Here is a 23,476-nt window from a genome sequence, read left to right on the forward strand (position 1 = left end):
CCTGCTCTATCGTACTCACGGCTGATTGGCTGTAGAGGTCAAAGACAAAGGTTGGCTGATTTGTGATTGGCTGGCACTGTTGAGGGCGGAGTCTGTTGTGCTGTCTGCTACTACAGCACTGTAACCTGTGAGATAAAAAGGACAAGCAGAGGAACATAAACGACTCTTTAGTTGTAAATCTTGCAGCATAGAGACGTTTCTGGGCGTCCGAACGTTTCAGGATACTCACTAGTGCTACCGTTCTGCTTCTGCTGGCTCGGCGGCCTGATGGAGAGCGATAGGTTTCCTCCCACCACGCCGCTCCCTGCTGATCCTGAGCTGCCTCCGTTGCTCCCGATGACTCCTACTCCGCTACCTGGCGCTAAACCTCCTACTGGGCTCAGTGACACCAGGGAGGACCCCTGCACCCCCGACTGACCAGAACTCAAACCCAGAATCCCAGAGCCGATGCTGGTTAGCCCCGGTGCCGAGCCCAGCAGACCTCCCGTCGAGGACGTCGGCCCGCCGACTGTGATACTCCCGCTGCCTATGGAGCCCACCGCGCTGTTGGTCGTGGTGGTGCTGATGCCGCCCAGAGAGCCCGGTAGGCTGGAGCAGACCGCGCTCGAGGCAGCTGCCTGAGCATAGGGTGCCGGGCTGGAGCTGGACAGGAGGCTCGCCATGGTGCTCAGGGACGCCGGCATCCCTGACAGGCCCAGGCCAGACATGGGGCTGGTGGTGATGGAGCCGGACATGCCTCCCTTCCCCAGCGAGAGGCCGAGGCTGAGGCCAAGACTGTTGGAGGTCGGCGTGGGACCCAACAGAGTCTGGGGCTGGGAGTTTGAAGTGAAGAGCCCCTGTGTGATGGCGTTGGGGGGAGAAGAGGCAGAGGACGCCTGGTGGCTGTTGGAGGAGGTGCTGGGGATGGAGATGGGAGCTGAGGAGGAGGAGGAGGAGGAAGAGGAGGAGCTAACTAAGTTTTTGGTCTGTTGTTGCTGTGCCGACGGGTGCGGCTGCTGCTGGGTGGCGTTGCTGTAGCTGCCAGCGGAGGTGTTGGAGAGGAGACCCCCCGAGTTGCCGTGATGACTGTTGCCCCCAGAGCTGCTGCTTCCTCCCCCAGCAATGGTCGCCATAGAGACCAGCGAGGATGAGGTCAGTCCCGAGACGGAGGAAGAAGAGGAGGAGGAGGACGAGGAGGAGGACGAGGAGGAGGAGGAAGAAGAGGACAACGAGGAGGAGGGGTTTCCGTTCTTCACAGGTGACTGGAAGAGAAGCGAGAAGACATTTACACGTGTCACAGTGTGACCAGAGCAAAAAGTTAGCAGACTACGACTAACTAACTAACTAACTAACTAACTAACTAACTAACTAACTAACGGCTTTGATTCTGTTTAAAATTATCTAAAACTTCAGGAAACAAAAAGGAAGAAAACCTAAAAAAACCTCAACATCCAAACAAAGAAAACACAAGCTGAAATAAATTCAAAATACTTAACAGAAGTAACATGCAACAGGGTAAAAACACTGATAACTAATAATAAGTAGAGGAATTTGAGGATATGACAGCATGTTATTGTATCAAGGCAACTATATTATGACAGTTCTTTTCATTATTGATTCATCTATCTATCATTTTTCATCTTAAAATGATTAATTGATCTCTACAATAGTTAAAAAGTCCACAGTGACGGCTTCAACTGCCTTTTTCAGTTCCAATAATCGTGCCAAAAATAAAAATATTAAGTTTATATGAGTATTAAACTGAGTGTTAGTGTCCTCAGACTCACCTGGCTAACTTCACTGTCTGTGGAACGACCCCTCTTCTTGTCATCCTCCGAGTTCTCCTGAAAACACAAACGGAGAACAACATCAGAGCCACCAAGGAGAACACCAAGATGACGGCCGTCTTTCTTTTAAAAGCTGTGTAACACAAGAGACAACTGAACTCAGCCCAAACTTTTCCCCTGCTGTGAGAGCACACTGCAGTCGTACTGACCAGCTCTCAGCTCTCCCACAGTGAAATCACTTCCACAAACTTTTCCTGGATAATTAAAAGTTAAACAGCCCCATTTCCCATTAATCACGACGGCCTGCATCTTTATCCTTTACGTTCCCGTTCATGCTTAAGCACAGCTTCGTGTCAGCAGCATTTAACAATACCACGCCTCCTATTGAGACACATCAGACCTATAATAACTACTCTCACTACATGCTGCATGTGGGCGGGCAGGAAGAACAGATGATATAATGACAGTAGAGCAGAACAATAAGAGCAGATGGCAGGGCACTACAATAGCAGACACAAAGGCAATTATCTCACATTTATCCTTTAAATATTGACACGGTTTGACTCAAAGTGAACTCAACAATAGGCTTATTTTTTTGAGGAATTACCAAAATCACACCATTACCACAATTAGCAACAAAGTCAAAGGTAAATGAAGAGATAAAAACCTGACAGGTTTTTATTTTGGGTGGGGAAAGCAGTGGCTCATGGGTTGTTTCTTTATTCATTTGCATTACTGCACCAACCACAAGCACAACCACCACCAATATGCACTTTATTATCATTATTATTATACATTATATGTTTAATCCCATCCCACCCTGTTGTTGCTCCTTTGTAATTATTGTATTCAGTGTCCATAATGTTTCTTTCTGTATATATTATGTTTATTTAATTTTCTATTTCTTTAACTGTGTGCTTTGTCTGTCCCCTGGAGCTGCTGTAACAGCAAACTTTCCCCACTGACGGATCAATAAATGTTATCTCATCTTATCTTATTTGCATTTTTTAAAAGCTAAGTACAAACTTTAGCCTGATGAGCGACCAGAAGGGTTCATTCACTGTAACTGCATGAGAAATCTTCCAAACTTAAAAAAGTTTAAGTTAAAAACTCTAATAAAGGAGAAGTTTTGTTTGATGGAGTTTGGTTTTTTTTACCGTAGTGCAAGTGGCAGGCGAGGGGGGGATGGGCGAGGATGACGTGGTGGAGGTGGGGGTGCTGCTGGAGTGCTGGAAGATCTCGTCCTCCAAGTGCGAGTGTCCCGGCGGGGAGGTGGCGACCAGCGTCTGAGCTGGACGGAGCAAAGACACAGAGGGAGAAGAGGAGTGTCGTCATTGGAGGAGAAACAGCACCGACAATTAGCAGTCTTCAAACCTGACAAACTGAATTAATGAGGTCATTTCTACACAAAATAAGCATTACATCTCGTAGTTTTACTCCTGTATGTGGTTGTTTGCACAAGTTCTGCATTCAGTTTTCTCCTCTTTATACTATAAAGGAAGTGGCCACCGTAACATGCCACGCCATCTTATTGTGTTGGAGGCAGAAGTGACGGCCGTTTTAATGGAAGAACGCCTGTGATTGGTCCGTCACAGCGTAGTCCTGTTTCCTCTAAATGGGGCCGAAATTTGCTAAATGAACATCCTGCTGTGTCGGAGAAGACTGTAAACTAGAGACTGAGAGCATGAACTCATCAGGAAGGTTTTTACTGAGGCGATAAATCAAATGAGAAGTCGGCTCGAGTCTGCTGGACATTAGAAAGAACGCAGGTTTACAGGTTTATCTTAACTTTTAACTTGTTTTTTTCACTGTTTGTTTTTATCTGTGTCTTGTACGGTATCCTTGGGGGACTATAAATAAAATGTATTATTATTATTATTACGGTACTTCAGGCGACATTGTCTGTAGTTATTTTGTTCTCTCTCTACCTGCACATCAGCTGTTAATAAGTTTTTCTCTACTTACGGATGTCTTCCAGGTCCAGGTCGTCGTACAGAAACTCATTCTCCTCAAAGTCTGGATCCTGCGACGAATCTAGATAATACTCCACGTCATCCTTCATAAAGAAGAGTGAGACAGATCAGACAGTGGTACATTTACTGAAGTACTTCACTACAAGTCTGAGGTACTTTTATCATTATTTCTATTCTCTGCTCCTTTATTCTTCTACTCTTCTACATTTCAGGGCCAAATACTTTATTATTTTACTTAAGTTACTTTGCAGATTCAGATCAATAAAACAAAACATAATAACAAGCAGATAAAAAATGATGTGTTATTTTAGATTAAGATGAAAAAGTATTGATCCCTGAGGGAGGGATTCACAGGCTACCCAGGAGTATAATTATATAACTATAGAAGTAATTAAAATGAGCTGCAACATTAAAGTGAAGAACATATTAACGCTTTAATAATTAGAATCCAGAAATACATCATATATCATTCTGAAGAGGGACATTTCATATAATCAGCTTTTAAATTACTTTTGATACTTTAAATTTTGATGCTAATAATCTTATACTGTACTGTTTACTGTTTATACTGTACTGTTTGAATGCCGGACTTGTTACTTCGTTAAAAGTGATAAAACTTATAAGATCTAAGGAGCAGACGTTGACATGAACTGTACTTTAAATGTGTAATTTGACTTTTCATTAATTGTCTACTTTCTTTTTATGCTGTTGTTGCTTTTGACAAATAAAGATATATTCTATTCTACTTAAGTAAAACTTATTCCAGCACTCATTCAATGTGTCACAAGAAATATTCTACACTTTAATGACATTTAAATTCGTTATATTATCTAGTTATCTAGATTTATGGATCATCAAAAACAGAACCAGCTGCTGTATCTACGAGTTCAGAGAAACTTTTAAAGACTTGGCTGAACCTTGATCTTCCTGATGGCGTCGACCTGCACTGAGTCGTTGTCTAGCATCCTCAGTATGGTCTCCAGCATCCGGATGTGGTGCCGATGCTTCTCAATGAACTTCTTCAGCTCCTCGATCCGGTCCTGCTTCTGCACAACGACATCAGGGAGGAAAAACAGGGAATCGATGAGTTGAAAACAGTTTTTTAGCTTTAAAAAAGAACATCAAGCGTATGTGTCTACGACCGAGATGGATACTTGAAAACAACCTGGTGAAGCTGCAGTGAATTTTTACTTAATTCACACACATTTGTCAGTTTGGTTAAGAGTTAAGAGTGGTTAAGAGATTAAAGCGCAGTAAAAGACAGTCAGTCCGCAGTTTAAATGTCTCTCACTGGTCGATATGTTGATTCAGAGGCACTTCCACTGAGAAAATGTTCAAATTAAAGTACAATTGTAATATCAGATATAAAAAAATGGTCATATTTACTAAGCCGAGGGTGCAAAACAAAACATTTGGAATCAATAATTCATCGTACTAGCGAGGAAAAGCATTTAAGAAGAAAAGCTGTTTACAAAATGTAGAAAAAGCATGTTAAAATTTTAAAGTTAAACACACAGAAGTCAGGAAACACATGCAGGGCGCAGCAGCGTGACGGCAGGAGCTGCTCCTATATGTGCACTTTATGGCTTTATGCATCGTATAGCAGCGGCGTAGCACCACTTCTGATTTCAATATTTAATTCCTCTTCTCTTCTGCGGTTAATTCACACATGTTCTGAAGCACTTGAGCACAAATGTGTCACATATTTGGCCTTTTTTTAAAAAAATTTTTTGTTTGTTTATTTCTATATTTCAGGTCAAAGGCGCTCCAGTGGGTATTTGGATAAAAACTAAACATATGTGGACGTCCCTATTGGATAAAAGAACAGAAGCACACAGTGTAGCTCTGTGGATCACTGGCTGAGCTGACGTGATTAAAAAAAACAAGACGGCTGTTAACACACACACGGGCAGAACACTTTAGATGTATGTTGTTCTCCTGCTGCTGCTGGACTGCATTAGTGAAGGCAGCGGCGTGGAACAAATTAACGTGTTAATGCAGCACCAGCACATGCCGGCGACATGAGGACGTTTCCGTGCTGAGTGCATTCAGCCTCCAAAGGCTGCATTTGAACTTTTAATGTGACCGTGTGTCCAAAATTAAGCACAAAGGAATGAGGAACGTATGGAAAACCAACTAAGTGTTTAGTGGGATCTTTTTCTCGGCCAAGAAGGTTATGCTGTTTGTCAGCCGGATTAGGGGAAGAACCACGTGTAGCACGGGCCGAGGAAGAACCCATCACACTTTAGAGAGGATCTGGATCAGACCAAAGCAAGCAATAACACTGACCAAACTAAATTCTTAGTTTGACTTCATTCTTGTAGTTTTCGGAAACACATCCAGATAAATGTTTTGGTTTAAGACTGGACTGTCTGCTTAGGTGGAGGTCTGTTCTAGTTTTAAAAACAGGGGCAAACCATGAACTGTATAAAAGAAGTGAACGTAGTCACTGATTGACCGTTTTGAAGCTGCCGTTGCCATCTTGGTTTCAAGTGATGTTGGTCACCGCCCTAAAGCGTGCCCTGCTTTATCATCTATCTTCCCCTAAATGGGACCATCATTTACTAAATAAACACCACACTGTGTTGGAGAAGACTGTAAACTAGCGACTGAGACCAGAAACTCATCAGGAAAATGAGAAGTCGGCTCATTTTCCCCATCGACTTCCTTACTACTGGAAGTCTTTTCATAGTCGCCCCCTGTTGGCCATTTGAAAGAATGCAGGCTGAAGGTACTTGTGGATTGGCTTCAACATACAGACCCACAAGCTACGTCCATTTCTATAAAGAGTCTACGCAGCAAACTACCTCCAGCTCTACAGATTTATTTCTCACTGATGTAACACTTGTGATCATAGTTACAGAGAGAATTACTGCCTGGTTTCAGTTCACACTCGTGTCTGTCCAAACCCAACATCAGTGTTGTTGATTCAGTTTGTGGCAAATTGTGAAATATGTTCTTCCCCTCTGTTCCTGAGTTATAGTGTTGAATAACGGCCAGAAAAGTGTTTTTGCAGAACATTACGGCGTCACAGTGAAGCTGACCTTTGCCCTTTTAGATCTAAAATGTCTTTACTCCGTTATTTCTTCCTATCGGAGTTCACAGTGACCTGCACCTTCGCCCTCTGATCACCAGACTCTAATCACTTCTAATCATTGAGTCCAAGTGCACGTTTGGACCAAACAAAAAAAGAAAAATCCCAAAAGGCGTTCATGAGAATGAGACAGACGGACAGACACCTGAAAACACGGCGCCTTGAGCTACGCCTGTCGTTGGCTCGCAGGCAGAAAAACCCTGTGTAGCTGTGACGGCAGCAGGAGTCCAGTGGCTCCTCTGAGCTGCAGGAAAAAGCACCGCCTCATTTATAAAACATGTTGATGTGCAAAACAGTCAAAAGCCTGTGAAACTCATCTAAAGTGAAACTACGTCGTGACTCTCTGAGGGCAACTAAAAGGGACTCAGTTTGATTCTTGATTGACTTCTGCAGGAGTTAAAAACAGCCCCAGAGCAAAAGGCGCTGAATTATCCACCACAGTCTGTTGTGTGTTTGCCCTCTACGGTCGGTCCCTTTGGATCAGAAACTCTCATCAGCACCACATTTCTTCGAGGATCTCCACAGAGAAACACTGTCCTACGCTTTTGGCCGGCTAAGCTAACACAGACAAAAATAAACCCCCCCGGGTCTCATTTATAAAAAAGGTCCTCAGAAGAAATACAGAGAAAAGAATCAAATACAAATACTTTGTGTGACATAACAGAAGAGGACGTTATAGACAGGCGGTACGAACGCCGCCTGCTTGTGTTCTTTGAAATGAAAGGAGTTTAAAGGGAGAGTGAGCGAGTGAGAGAGAAAGTGAAAGGAGCGGTCAGCAAGGTTATCCTCGTGTGGGCACAGACGGAAGATAAATGGAGGACACGCTATCTGACCTCTCCAGCAGAGGGGAGAGAGGGGGGGGGAGATAAAGGAGAGAGGAGAGAGGAGAGAGGAGAGAGGAGGGCCGACCCATCTGTGTCAGCTGTAAGGAGAGAGAAAGAAGTCGGGCAGAGAGCGGAGCAGAACACACTGACCTCCTTGTCTCCTTTCTTTTTCCTCGTCTGGACTGAAAGAGACTCCACTTCGCTCTCAAACTGGTCCACCTGCATGTTCAACGTGTCTATCGTATTCTGGAACAAGAACGGGTTCATGACAGGTCAATAATGTGTGCGTACACATGTTCACAGTTACTGTCACAGCTACAGTGCACATTTATTTTAAGTGGATATTTTCAGAATTGATGAATCTTTAAATTTGCTGTTTTTTTTTTTAGTTAAGTGAAAAAACTAAAAATTGGGGATTTGGAAATGTTTCCATTGGCTTTAGGTAAATTTAATTGTGATTTCTTACTACTTTTCAGACAAAATAAGAAAAGTAGGTCTGAATGATGAGTAAAATTAGATTAACTACTCTGATGTCTCTAATGTCCAATATATTAAAAGAAAACTGGCAAAATGACTTTGAAAGGTATTTTTACACATTATATAAGAAACTATCCGTAATAAGGACATAAAAGCATTAAATGTTAAATTCACTCCCGTCACCTGAGCTTAATGCAGCCTGTATGACCACAAAAGGCAACATGTACTTTTATTATTATTATCTTTTTTTCAGCTTATTGTATTTAGTCAATCGATTCAATTGTTGGTCAATAAAATGTGTAAAATATGTATTAAAATTTCCTGAAGTCTGAGGTGATGTCAAATAGCTTATTTTGTTAAGATACAGTCCAAAAAACTACCAAATATATTAAATATAATATAAAAATATAATTTAGATGATCACATTTGAGGCTGGACCACAGGATGTTTGGATGTTTTTAACTGAGAAATGATTAATCACTAGATAGTAATCAATATTACTGCAGAAACACAACAGGATTAAATATATTACATAATTTATTACACGGTAAATAAGGAAGAAACTACCAGAACTCATGTGGCTCAGATGGCTGCAGTCACTTCACCCTCACGCTGCCACATTTAAGCTATCGATCAATAACTCTCCAATCACAAGACGTTTATCTCGGTGCATCAACGCAGTCTAAACACAGACACACTCAGCTGTGCTGGTTAATGAGGCTCAGTCGAGACGTTGTTTTGTCTGTAGTTTGGTTTTGGTTCCACTTTAATCTCAGTTTCGGTTCCTGGTTCTGTTAAAGTTAAAAACATTCCCTTTATGAGTGAAGTCCCCTCCGATTCAAATCCATTCCTGATGTCAGAAGAGACGAATCAGGACTGAACGCAGACTCGTTATTCTGTTTTCCTCAACTCAACAGTTTGGTGTCTAAGAGGACACTGGAGAACAATAGGAAAACATGCTTTTATTTTCTTCTTATTGGGTTTAAGATGAACTGTTTTTAACTGCACTGGCACCAGATTACATCCCCAGGTTATATAACCAGGAGTGGTTCTCCGCGGAGCCATAGAGCCCAGAAACGAATGAGCATTTCAGCACTTCTGGTTCCTTCGGTCTGAATCAGGGTTTATATTTTAATGGCTTTTTGGTTTGATGCCTGAAATAAAGTCTGTGGTTTTCACTTTTTGTCTGTAATTATTGTTCTTGCATTCCGAAGTTTCTATACGTCTAAAGAAAAGAAAGAGCACCAGCTAACAAACGGTAAACTTGAGACAGACAACACAGGTTGTCAAGGACGTTATGCCAAACACAGACACTCTTCTACTCACTCGTCCGCCTTTTCACCCTCTACTTGTGTTTACACTCACCGTCTTGCAAACCCTCCATTGATTTTCTCAATTATCTGTATTCTTATTTGATTACATCTCTCTGTAAAGCACCTTTTGGTCACTGTTTTATTGTCTTTAAATTTGTCTAATATGGCAAAATAGCTGAGAGCACTTTTAACACCATACAACAACGAAGCTCACCGTTAGCCACGTGCCGACTTCCTCCTTCTCCTTCTGGGCCGGGTCCACCTTCTGGGCCAGACCCAAGCCTTCTTTCGAGTACGCTTTCGTCTTGGTTTCTCTTTCCACTATTTTGAACCGCTCCATTTGCTGCAAGCAGACACACATATATATACAAAAAGCCGTACTTGTTTTATAAGATCAAGTAATAAGTTGCTTCATTTTCTAAAAGAAGAGGAAAAAAAAACTCCTGTTACTACAGAAGATTAAGGGAAAAGATGAGGAAACAAACCATTTTAAATCCCTTTAAAGCCCAGAAAATAGAGGAAATAACTTATTTATCAGATTATGTTAATGATGGAGCAGTAAAGTAGAAGCATCCAGGAATAGTAAATAGAAGCCTTGCACTAGAAAATAGGACAACACCAGATATATATAAAACCAGAGCAGTGATTTTAACACCCCACCTGTACACTGAAGGCCTTTGAGACCCCGCAGACGAGGCTCTAAACTGTAATATAATCCTAATTCATCTTGGTCACATCCTGAATCTCTGCGTAAACACACAAGATGTTTTCAGCAAACCCCCGGCTGCTTCCTGCAGGACTCTGAACGTGTAATTTCAGGTCAACTGACAAAACCACAGGAAGTCCTGAAGAGCAGCTTTGGGATAAAAACCAACTCATCAAGATCAGAGGGAGCTGGCAAGTCGCTCTCTGCCCTCATTGTGCAGGCAGGTGGCTCACATTCAGTCCATCTCAATAACCCTCATCAAAGGCTCACAGTGACACCCCCCCACACCAACTGCCTCAGTGGGGCTGAGGAGAAATACCCACAAACATTAAGAAGAGCAATTACAAGAATTTAAGGAGTCATATTTCATAATTATTGCTATTATTATTATTATTATTATTGTTGTGAGTGCTTTGGTTGAGGTTTTATTGTTCAGTTCTTGGAACTGTGTCTTAATAATCCGTTTTAAATGTGTTTCTTGTATGTGTTTACTACTTTGTTGTGCCGACCACACGCAGCACGCTCAAGTGAAAGTGTTTCGTGCCACTGATTACGAAACGTTATTGATGTGGAGGTGGAATGTGCGATCAAAAGTCTGCATGAGGTGTTTTATTTTGAAAATTGACTGTATTCTCTACGCTGTTTGTTTGTCAGGAACGAATCTCTAGCTGAGCGAAGCCACTTAAGGGAGTGGAGTAGCACCAGATCAGGTCCAGGGCCAGGACACAAAAACACGGACGCTCCCGGTGGGATTTAACCTTAAAGGATGGAGTCGTTTTAATCTACTGGCATTATGATGAGCAGCGTGACCAGCAGCACTTTCAGCACCGTGGGAACTAAAAACCTCTGCTGATTAAACCTAACCTTTCTCCTAAAATAAAAATTGGAAGCAAAAGCTCTGAATTTGCATTTACACACTTTTACACCAACTCAAAATAATAATGTCAAATTAAGTGCTGCTCAATTGGCAAATAAAAGTTATCACAGTAGCTGCATGTTATTGTTTTACAGCCTTTGAGTTTCTTAACGGTTCACACATAGAGCCGAGGGTGTCACACTTGGGGAAACTCTACAGACTTGGCTGCTTTAACGTGTTGTGCTGCGAGCGTAGCCAGCTATGAGGCCCAGACCTCGGTAATTATTTCCTATATTTCCAATATCACATATGCACATATTTGATTTTTTTTTTTTTGCAAGACATTTAGATTCTTTCTTCATCCTTGTTATTCCTACGCCTACTGGGTAAAAGCTGCAGTTATTTAGTTGAAAGTTTTATAATCAAACATATTTCTGCTGTTTACAAGGTCAAATAATATTTCAGCTTTGTGCTCTTTTACACAAAAGTTTCAGGAACACAACTAAAACACAAGAATATTGATTTCCATCAGTTTGGTAAGTCCCAAAAAAACCTGCTGATCCCTGGAACACATGTTGGTGATCTATGGGTCCCTATCACCTGATCTGGAAGTACCCTTCATATGATAGACAAGACCTTTTTTTTTTTTAGACTTTTCAAGACTTTCCAGAGTTGAAAACAAACCCAATCCTCCAGAGTAAGCACGCGTCCTGGAGGAAGTGTCATAATGAACATGTCCTACCTCTCCTCTGTTCAGCTCCTACTCACCGTTTCTATGAGTTTGCGGTTCTCTACTAGCTGCCTTTTGTCTTTGATCTCGTTAGATGCCACCCACGTCTTGATCTGGTCTCGAAGACGCTGGGGGACCCGAAGAAGAAGAAGAGGAGGGAGAGAAATGGAGCGGGGGAGGGAGAGAGAGAGATAGAGAGAGACAGAGAGAGATATACAGATACATCCGTGAGCACATGCAGGGACTCGTCTTCAGTAGTCATGGATGGTGAGCTCGGTGTCTACAGGCAGCAAACAGGCTTGGCTTGGAGTTTGGTCCTCATGGCAACGCTGAGATGAAGCACAAGCTGCCTCTGGCCGACCATGACGATATTTAAGACTCACACTCACACCGAGGTGATTATAGTGAACTAAAACTGAACACTTTGGGTTCACTAGAATTAAAATAATCAGTAAAAACACTAACTGAAACCGAATTGTACAGTTACAAAACTAACAAATAAAATTAAAATATCTTTAGTTTTAGCCTTTAATTTTTGTCAATTTGATCAAATTTCACCACAAACAGCCTGAGGAGGTGTTGGTGTATCAGGTTTTTTTTTTTTACTTATGAACTTCTCCAGTCTGCCCCTGACAAATGACGCCCATCTTACAATAAAACAACCACATAAAAGCAATTCTGAAACTAATAAAAACTAAACTGAAAAGAGCAAAGCAACTCTGGAAACTGAGTGAAACTGAAGTGAACTGAAAACAAAAGTTGAAAACTACATGAAAATAACTAAAAATACAAAACTAGAATATCAGCAAACAATCACTGAACAATGGAAAGATTTTAGATGACGACAAGTCAACTGGATTGGCTAGAAATTAATCCCCAATCCCAAAAGATAATCTGTGTCTGGAGGTGAAGAACTTGCGTTACTTCAGGTGGAAACTCTTTAAGCTAATATTCTGATTATATATATTATAATATTATTTCCTGGCTTCTGCTTCTCAAACAGCAAGTTGAGAAAAACTAGATATCTGAAGTTGTCACCTTCGGCTTTAAGAAATCTTTATTCTTTCCTTCGACTAAACGGTTACTTAACAATAATAATAATAATAATAATAACAATAATTAAGCTTGTGCTGATATTCACTTCTGCAGGTAAACCCTTCTGACAGAATCTGCCATGTTTGCTGGTCACAGTTTCTTGTTTCTTCCCTCTGGTTGTGCTCTCATTTACTAATGCTGCTGCGCCGGTGAATTAAAAGACACTTAGCAGGTTTGCAGACTCACTTTGAGGCTCCAAATGTTCCCATCGGTGCCCACATGCACTTGTTAGTTACTTATTTTGTTTTTTGGGAGGACCTGAGAGGATTTAAACCCCATCAACTCTGCAGTGGTGCCTTTGGGAACGAAACAGCCGAGATATTCCAGCGTTATCCTCCACCATGAAAGTGGAGCTTCCTCTGCGCCTTAAACTGTGTATTTAAATATGTTTCTCATTAAACTGTGAACTTAACAATACTAATAAGAAGATGGTTAGATTCTGTCTGCTTCAAGATAAAAATAAAGCAAGCACAGTTGGACAGATGGACTGTTTGAGTGTCCGGCTATAGGGGCACTTAACGTATCTAAAGTAAAGGGTAAATGCAACATTTTTTCAAAAGATGTGGGATTTCTTAATGGCCTCAAACAGAATAGCCGCTAACTCTTATTTTCTTCTTGACTTATGTTATTACTAAGTGTTGGATTGTTTCTTTTATCCACCAAGATGTTATTTTAGTACCGTACTTCCATTACACCTTAGTGCACCTCATCATATTCAGAGTTAAGTGTATGTTTCTGTATGCTCCCAGCGGCCCGGGGACTGTCTGCTTGTACTTACCTGTAGCTTTTTAATCTCTTTCTTGAGGTCTGCTTCATATTTCTCCTTCTGGTTTGCGTTGGCTGCATTGTGAAGCTGCGCAGAAAAGCAAAAAATTCAACACAGATACTGTGAATGTGGATAATGCAGCAGATGACGGGTTTTACAAGCCTGTAAATGAAGTATTTGTTCATACTCTTACAATGAAAATCAGCTTTGTTTGTCGCTTTGTGCTGTCAAAGCATAAATCTAAAAAAAAAACCTGAAGTTTGATGCAGCAGCAATGGTAACACAAGGAAACCATGAGGCAAGATGGGACATAAAATAAACCATAAAGACATGAGAAGTAATTCACATAGAACATGAACATCTGTGAGGTATAAGGCAAAGGGACTTGGGATGATGATCAGCATGAAACTCTGACAAATAAAGCTACAGCAGCAGAATAAATACAGGATGTAATGACTTTGTGCCTCTTTATTAGCAGGACTGATCCACACTCTGGGCCCAGTCATCAAAACGGCTTTAATAACAGCTGGATCCACTCAGTTCATCATCAGTATCATGATTACTGTACTGTCTCTCGTGGTAATGGTCAATTTTCTTTTAACTACTGTGACTGCAGAAGCCAGCTTCCAACAGCTAGAGGCAGATAATGCAAGATATTAAAGTAACGCAGCAAAACAAACAGTAACATAAAAATGTAAATGTTGGCGAGCAGCAGATAAATGAGCGCTTTGTCAGCATTTATTCCTCAATTAGGACACAAATAATGAAAATATGGGCTGAAACTTTCAGTCGATTGGCAGAAAATACATATCGGCATTTTCAGCATTTTTATTGCAGCAGTTTCTTTTTTATGTCCTCCAGCTTTCTCAGATGTGGACGTTTGCAGATTTTGGGTAAAATAAAACATTTTGCTGATCTCTGGATTCAACTCATCACATGTGAAGGATGTTTGCACTTGAAAATTTAATTTTTTTTTACATTTTGGACTGTGGATCAGAAAAAAAAGGGCATTTAGGATGATTTTCTGACAATTTAAACAATGAATCTAGACATGATTTGTGAATTTATTGTGTAAATGACCCTTAACATCAGTCGATCCTTCGTTACCTTTTGCCAAATGTCTTCAAACTGTTCTACTCCCTCCGCTACTTTTTTCAGACATCGATCTATTTCACCTGGAAGAGAAGAGAGGAGCAGAACAACAGAGAGGGTTAAGAGAAACAAGGAAATGGCGTTTATCAGGTCAAAGTGAGAGTAAACATCGCAGAAACTGCCAGGCCCAGTTTAACTGATCGTTAAATGATCGACGAGAGTCAAAAGTCTCTGATCCAAACTTCTTAAATGTGAATATTTCCTGGTTTCTTTACTCCTCTGTGACAGAAAACGGAATATTTCTATCTCACAGGACATGCAAAGATGTCACCGATTGACATTTTATAGATCAACAGATTAATGGACAACAAAAATAATCGTTAACTGCAGCCTTCATCTGGAGTAAAAAAGTCCATTAATCTAAGTAACATAGTAAACCTGCCACTGGACTTCCCCAAGTTTATGTCACACAGACAAAAAGAACAAACGCTCCATATAACAGCGAAGCATTTACAGATTGTGTTTGACACGTCATGAAATATCGTATCGTAAAAAGGTGGATAATGCTCAGCAGCGAGAGGTAACACCATTCAGAAGCCTGCAAAAAAAGATGAATGTGCACTTCTCTACAACTGGTCCAACAAAAACTGAACATTAAAACCTTGATGGAGGCAGGATTCATTCGACCACATTAGTTTTTAGGTAGGCTAGTCCTCAAAGAGGCACCACAACCAGCAGTGGGGAGTGCAACAGTCGGTCCAGAGGGAGCGACGAGAAGAGACAAACACATCTAGATTCAGGCGGCGTTATCACCGCCACGTCCCAGATTTATGTTTCCCCCTCGTCACATGACACACATTATTTTTGCGCATTTAAATGTAAACAGGAAAAAGCTTATTTTAGTGCCTTCTTATCACTGCGAGGCATTTTTTCTCCTCAACGTGGAGGAAAATAAGAGGATCTGAACTGGACTCGCAGTCATGTGGCCGTAATCTAATCAGTAACATCGGAAATGGTTGATTTTTATGTCACAAACAACTCTTTCGTCATAAAGTGGTTCATATTTGATAACAGTGAGATCTGCGTATGAACATCACACCTCCTTAATTTGTCTAAACAGAAAATCCAGACTTGTCTCGTACTCTCCGAGCTCTCAGTCCTGATGTTTCCGACAGCACCATGAAGGCAACATCATGTTCCTGCGTTACAGTGACTCAAGTCACGGTTTGCACACAACTGTCAGTTTGTCTTTGTCAACAACTGCGAATGAAAAAGGTAGAAAGTTCAAAAGAGCAGCTGCTGAGGACACAGATGCACTCATGAGTGGAGCCTATCAGGAGATACGCTGGATGTCATGTCTAATGTTTGTTTGATTGCTGAGATTAGAATTTCTTTGCCTAAAAAAAAAATCCATAAGTGACTTTACTCCTGTCACACACACACACACACACACACACGAACCTGAAGCACTAAACAGTACAGAAAAAACAGATGGAAGATATTAAGATATTAAGAGAGGAGATTGAAGGAGTGTTTGGTGGAAACTGGAGCTGCAGGCCGCAGAGACCAGGACGACAGGAGGCGTTTAGGAAGCGTGGAGGATAAACAGAAATGTTCTTTACTGAGCTCCTGTTTCAGCAGCCACTCAGCTCTCAGTATCTCTGATAGCATCTTAACATTAACCTGATTGTTATTTTAGAAAGTGACGAAGGAAAGAAGCAGCGACCGGTGTAGTCGAGAGCAGACCTGACTAAGCTGTGTGAACAAACTCCAGTTAGATTTTGACCTTAAACAGCCTTGATGTGAAGATACTGCTGCGGGTGTGTTATTTTTAGATGAAAGTCTACCTCCTCTGTAATAATACATTACAATTTGACAGAGCTGGGTTGCTTGTGCTTGATCTCTTCTTCTTCTTCACAAAGAGATTCTAAGGAAGGCGTGTGTGTGTTTGTGCTTGTGTTTAATATGACAGTCGTTGAGTTGAGGAAGTCGCAGGAGCAAGCGTGAAGGTATGAGCGATCCTGCCAAAAGCTGTTTTCAGCCTGCGGTGACAAACGACAGCTGAAAATGAGATCAAAGTGGCTGTGAGGAAGGTTTCTGTGGGACAGCAGAGCCTCGAGCTCTTCTGTCTTTGCACAAAGGTCCAGGTCGGGTTACAAAGCCTGTTGTGGCGAGCGTCGAGCTTTCGGCGCATCACTGCTCCAGACATCAGTCAACACCAGCTTCACTTGTGCGGTCGCCCCGTTTCAATATTTAAAATAAAGGCTCTGGGAGTCCGATCCTGAGTGGTCCTCAGTGGGACACACAGTGTGTCTGTCTGAAGCCTGAAACATGCTCTGCTGTCAGAGAGTGTGTGTGCCAGCGTCGAGAGCAGACCTCTGCCAACACACACACACACACACACACACACACACACACACACACACACACACACACACACACACACACACACACACACACACACACACACACACACACACACACACACACACACACACACACCAATGTCACCCTGCGCACACAGAGGCTGTGTCACATCTACCGAACCAACACCGGAGAGGAAAACTAACAGGACTAACTGGATGGACACACGGGGCTGGAGCGCACATTTTTCTTCTCTATAAGTTCCTTTGAAGGCCCCATATTATGCGAAATGCACCTTTAATGTCTTTTCAGCATAAACGAGACCTCCAAACAATGACCCCAAACCAGCCTCTCTCTGTTTCTCCTGCTCCACCTTTCAGTAAATGTGTTAAAAACACTGCGTTTAGATTTGGCTCCTTTAATGATGTCATAAGGGGACGTGCTGATCATGTGACCTCCTCCGGGCCGGCTGACTCCGCCCACCGGAAACACCCCGAATCCACCTCAGCGTCCGTCATTGTTTCGTCCTCAGCAGCACGAGGACGTCAAGGGCAAAAGCAACGCTGCAGGCTGTTCAGACAGCTGCCACGAGTGTTTTTTTAACATTAAACCATGTGAAGCTGTTCTAGTGGGACCTTCAAACACAAGTGGGACCTTTAAAAAGAGCCGAGCACGGGACCTTTGCACTAGAACCGGTCGGTTAATCGGTTAATTTGATCGGCAGAACATTAATCAGCAATGGAGTGATCGTTCAAGTTACTTTACAGGCACAAATGTGAGAATTTACTGTTTACAGTTTTGGACTGCAGGTCAGACAAAACAAGTCATCTGATGCCGCCACTTTGGGATCGATTACATACTGTGAGGGGCATTTTTCACTGTTTTCTAATGTTTGGTAAACTAAGGCTGCCCCCACCAACCCAGGATATTCCTGCTTCACCCGTAGTTGCAGCCATTAGTCGATCAGTGAATATTTATATTAATTTAATTATTAAAATATATGTATTTTGGGGAGTTCCAGGGCTGAGACAGACCGTTATGCTGCTGGGGAATACTACACCGTCTTTACGATAGACATTTTACAAGCTCACACACAAAGCGAGCCGCCTGTTAACCACACCGGCAAGAGCAGTAATGATGATGTCACCCTGTCGTGGTCGCCGACGTGTAATTAACAACCTTAAGGCCGCGGGGACCAGCTCTGTGAACGCTCCTTTCAAATTAAAAGCCCTGCAGCGTTTCCACCAAGCGAACAATGGAAACTTGATCGATTAAGACCGCCCTATCATAAACCAAACAATTAATCAAGAAAATAATTGGCTGATTATTCACTTTACTTATATAAACAGAGGTGAAGTGCAGGACGGTAATGAGGTGACATTTTACAGTACGTTCACCACTGATTTATCTATTTTAACTGTAAAATTTTCCACTAAGTACATTTGTTGTTCGCAATTCTTCAGTTTCAGAGTTTTTCATTCTCATATAGTGATGTTGAATCCAGTGCTGGTTCTTCTCCTGCAGCTTTAGAACTATTATTATGTATAAAACTCAACAGCATCAGGTGCAAAATAGTCACAGTGATTTGTAGGAAAGGGCTAAAACATAGAAAACAAATAGTATAGTCCTTTGAATTGAGGTTTTGCCATTAATTCAGTTGATCTAGGAGGTGAGAACATATGAAACCCGGCATTTCTGTCAACTGCTAAACTAACTTCTGCATACTCTGTTGAGTGATGGAATATAATCTAATCCAACTGCTTAAAAAAACCCAAAAACTCAACAAGTTTAAAGAGATAAAGCCTGACAGACGCAGAAAGCGAAGGCAGACACTGAAACTGGAAGTCAGCACATAAGAAAACCAGCTGAGAACAATCGATACCCTCGTTCTTTTTCAGTTTCACGTTTTCCTGCATGCGTTCTGATTTGCGACAGACGCCAGAGAAGGTAAAAAAAAAAAAGTGGCTCAGGTGAATCCGGCATGTTTGAGCCGAGGCTACAGGAACCAAAACCAAAGCAGATTTATTTCTCACTCCCTCTGGAGCCGAAAACCTCTAACCTGGCAGGACGACAGCTTACACAACTCGGTAAACAAGCTACTTGTGAGCGCGTCATGTGACTTTTGTTTCCAAGCGCTGGTTCTCCTTTAACCCAGCAGTGTGAAACTAAATACAGACATGCACCACTTTACATCACAACACAAGGTGTCATCACACTTTTTATTTTTATTTTTTTTGGTACATTTTCAAGCTGCTCAGAGACAGAAGGGTGGAGTTTATCACACAGACGCCACCTGGGCCTCTGCAGCCACAGCAGCATTAATTACACACCCACTCTGAACCATTTTCTGAGGTTGGGGCGCTTTGTTTTATAATTTGTAGTAAATCTCACTGAACTGGCATCTGATCAGACGACAACAAAACCTGCTGCTAATTTGCATAATCTCAGCTGTTTGATGACACACACACACACTCAGAAATCTCACCTTGAAGTTTCCTTTTATCGGCCATGACTGATGACTAGGATGATGTCTTCATGCCTTCTTTCACTGCAGAAAACAGACAAAGACGACATTGATTTATGTGTTCAGTGGCTGATTTAAAACACACTGCTGTAAATGTGATCTTGACGAATGAAGAAAAGAAAAACAGAGACTGATGGAAAGATAAGAAAGAGGAGGGACTGTGGAGACCATTTTCCTCCTGATTATCATGTAACTGCCCCGCTGAGGTGTCTCTGGGCAGAACACCCAACACCTGCCTGATGCAGCGGAGCTTCACCTTTACTCTCCAAATTATCCCTGCAGGGATGAACTGTAACTAAAAGAACCGCCCATCCTCCGGTATTCTTATACCTGCTGGATTAATCTGTGATGCTCCCTGTAATCCAGGAGTCACTTAAAGTGTTGCACAGTAACTTATTCAGTGTTCCTGCTGTTCAGAAACCTGTCTCATGTGTGTACATTTTTCTTAAATTGAGCAGGTCTGCACGTTGCATTTGATGCCCCCATTTCCTCTGCGTCACTATAACACACTTTGGTGTCACACAGCGTGAATATGTGCATTTTGAGTGCAGCTGCACGGCTGATTTGTGGGTCCTGACACCAAAACCTGACAATAACTGTTGATGTTGACGGTTGATGAACCTGATCTGAAGCTGACTTACTTCTCAGGCTGGTTATTGCTATTAGAATATTATTATTAGCTGAGTTTCAGTACAGACAACATATTTATAATATAGCAGGTGAAGCCAAAGCTCGCATTGTTAAATGTCTTGACTCAAACAGCTTTGCAAGAACTGTCTGGCAAACTTTTTTGATTTCATTCAGGGTGTATCTGATAAAAGAAAGAGAGAAAACAAGATTAAAACCAATGCCGCCCTCCAATAGGTCAATAGGTCCGGGCCTGTTTCAGGCGGAAGCAGAGAGGCAGGAGGTGTGCCACGGAGAGGAAATGTTAATAAACCTGTGACAACACCGGTGTTACTGATTGCAACAGACATTTCACAAGACAAGATGTTCACCGATAACATCTGCAGAGCGTTCAGTTTGATCTTTAGCGCGTATTAAAAAAAAAAAAAAATTGGTCGCAGCTTCGGGGGCACTGAAATTCTTTGTAATGGCTTGCAGGGGGCGACTGTGCCGGTTGCAAACAGAAGTCCGATTGTATGAAGGTCTGTGAGAAAGTGAGGCCTCTTTTCACTTGATTTATTAGCTCAGTAAACATTTTCCTGATGAGTTTATGGTCTCAGCCGCTAGTTTACGGTCTTCTTCTACACAGCAGGATGTTCATTTAGTAAATTATGGTCCCGTTTAGAGGAAAATAACCCATAAAGCAGGCTGGGCTTTGGGACCAGCTCATCACTAACCAATTAGACGTCACTTCTAGCTCCAAAACCTCCAGGCTTCAAAACAACAATCCACAAACCAGTGGCTGACGTCATGGACACTCGCTTCATAACTGCAGCATGTAATGTCCCGCTGAAGTATTAATAACACACTTATGTTTTTTTTAATTTGATAAACATGGGCGCTGAGCAAAACCACTGTGGGGGCGGACGGCAATCAGTGCACACCCCCAAGCCATGTAACCCCGACTACTGCTAATCAATACCCAGCACCACATCAGCGTAGAAGCCAAAAGGTGTGATCGAGCTCGTTCTTTCAAACCTGAGTGGACACATTTTTTACTTGTGAAATGTTTTTTTTACCGACAATAGAGCAGAGCAATGACGTGTTCTTGGAAACACAGTCGCAGACCTGCATCAGTCCCAAACTGGTCTTTGGAGGCTGCTCTCTGTTCTCTGGAGTTATCGGCTGTGATTAATGGCCCTCACATGTCCTTGGGTTGTGTAGAGTTTAACAGCATGTTAAGCTCCATCTGTGTGCCCCAGTGAGGTCGGTTAAACGTGTTTTTAAGCGCATGGCGAGGAGGACGTGAGGAGGACGACGTGTTGTCTCAGCTGTGCGGCACAGACTGGCAGCAGGTCAACAGACAAAGACATTTCTGACCTGAGAGCTACCGTCTATGACACTTTTCTGACATCAACGCATTTTTATTTGTTTTCCTCCGGGAAAACAAATAAAAATGCGCCTGATGAGCCAACATGTTAATTGTGTTATCATTACCATCCCGAGCCTGCGGCTCCTGATCTGAGGCCTCGCTGCCAAATGTTAGGCGTCCTGGAACAAGTTTCACCTACATGCTTCCGTTTACTTTTTATTTTGCATGCTGGAGCTGCAGCATGCAAACATACCCAGAAGACTGTGACTACAATCATAACTACCGAACAAAACACTACTTTTTAGGACGCTAAAACATTAATCAAATGGCAACCCAGTTATGATTGTTTGATAGTTCTTATATTTCCAAATATTCTAAAAGCTGCTTTCTGACGTGCAAATTGTACAACTGATTTCTAAATGCTAAATAAAATAAGGTAAATAAAAACACACCGATGCAGTCGTGATGTTTTGGAAGATTGTGGTTTCAGGTTTTGTAGTTTTAAGTCATTCCTTTTACCTGTATGGTGTTACAAAAAAACCTCACCTGAGGGGCAAATATTTGACATAATGAAGATTTCTTATTTGCCGTCTGTGGGAGTTTGTTTTCTCTCCGTGTGGGAGTGAATTTCAGGAGACGATCTCTCGTGACGAGAGGAGAAAAGAAAAAAAGAGCCCTGAGATCTTAAGCTGTGCTGACTGTGTGCAAATTGCTGTTGATGCAGGACCGACCACCTGCACGACTGAATTTAACTTTAGAAACACTGATGTTGCTTAAAAGTCCATCAGAAAATAACTCACAATATGACATTATATATATATATATATATATATATACACACACACAGCAATTCTACTGTTGCAACTGTTTGTATAAAATAATATCTCACATATTAAATTACACTAAATTCTGTTGGATTGTTCTTGAGAGCAAAAACTCAGCTGACAGATAAACTTTGCAGAAACTAATGTACTCTAATACAACAGCCGTGTGAAGTTTGTGCTGCTGAAATGTTTCTAAAAACTGTGCCCACTCCATTTATAACAATAAGGGTGTGTAATATCAGACTGGAGCAGTTTTAGCTATTAAGCCTCAGAAATTAAATTAAAGCATTTATGTTTAAGAAGGTTGGATTTATTGTTGGGTTTTAGCTAGCTGTATTTAAACTGAGCAATTAAACTAAATTAATTGTCTAGTCTGGTCTTTGTCATGCCTCCTCTCTCCTGTCACTGCTAAAAAAAAAAAAAAAAAAAAGCTAGAAAATGTCTGAATATATAAATAAATATAAATGTTATCACTGCCTAAGATCTAATAAAACCTCACCCTTCACCACTTTTTAATTGCTCCAAAACACTTTATATTCTATTTCTTGATTATCTATGGTTTGACTGGTGCTGTGTCAGTTTTACACGCTGCTCCTAAAGGCACATTCCGTGAAACTACCGCACAGGTGTGTCCTCGGAGCTCACCTGCAGGTCCCACTGCTCTGTCTGGGAGTTCACGCGACTTTTGAAGGACTAAAACGGTCTAAATTAGCTTTAGCAGTACTTTTCCAAACAGGTGCACACATCTGGATCCAGGCCCCCGCTGCCCTGCTCACACACACGTCCACTCAGACCGGATGAGTTCGGAGCCACCGAGCCTTTCCCCGGTGTTTTACAGTAAAGTCGGGGCAGCTGGAGCTCGGAGCCATGCGGTGCTCCGGGGGACCGGGGGGACCCGCGTCTGTTAGCCCGGGATGTTTATAAACAATGCGGGCATCTTTGGTGCCCGGCAGCACCCGCGGACACCCACATCCGAGCGGGCACGAGAGCGGACTCCTGTCCTCCTGTTACACCGCAGGAGAAGTTTAAAAAACGGGCTGAAACCCTGAGAGTCGGTCTGTTGTCAGTGTGGAGAGCTGCAGCTTCCCACCGGC

The 23,476-nt window shown here is 42.1% G+C and overlaps 1 protein-coding gene across 3 annotated transcripts in view; it reads right to left on the minus strand.

Moving 5' to 3' along the window:
* Positions 1-23,476, minus strand: part of LOC139215318 (CCR4-NOT transcription complex subunit 3-like) — a 30,533-nt gene that overhangs the window by 6,824 nt on the left and 233 nt on the right. For 2 of the 3 annotated variants that reach the window (XM_070846248.1, XM_070846246.1), the window contains exons 2-13: positions 19,542-19,604; positions 14,708-14,775; positions 13,613-13,687; positions 11,778-11,867; positions 9,662-9,790; positions 7,808-7,903; positions 4,657-4,785; positions 3,732-3,822; positions 2,924-3,057; positions 1,767-1,823; positions 230-1,241; positions 20-125 (exon numbers count right to left, since the gene is read on the minus strand). In XM_070846248.1, the coding sequence (XP_070702349.1) occupies positions 20-125; positions 230-1,241; positions 1,767-1,823; positions 2,924-3,057; positions 3,732-3,822; positions 4,657-4,785; positions 7,808-7,903; positions 9,662-9,790; positions 11,778-11,867; positions 13,613-13,687; positions 14,708-14,775; positions 19,542-19,566 (2,012 nt within the window). In that variant the 5' untranslated portion in view covers positions 19,567-19,604. The remainder of the gene's footprint in view (positions 1-19; positions 126-229; positions 1,242-1,766; positions 1,824-2,923; positions 3,058-3,731; positions 3,823-4,656; positions 4,786-7,807; positions 7,904-9,661; positions 9,791-11,777; positions 11,868-13,612; positions 13,688-14,707; positions 14,776-19,541; positions 19,605-23,476) is intronic. The other variant, XM_070846247.1, reaches the window with a different exon arrangement.

This window comes from Pempheris klunzingeri, chromosome 16, assembly GCF_042242105.1.
Source record: "Pempheris klunzingeri isolate RE-2024b chromosome 16, fPemKlu1.hap1, whole genome shotgun sequence".
NCBI lineage: Eukaryota > Metazoa > Chordata > Actinopteri > Acropomatiformes > Pempheridae > Pempheris > Pempheris klunzingeri.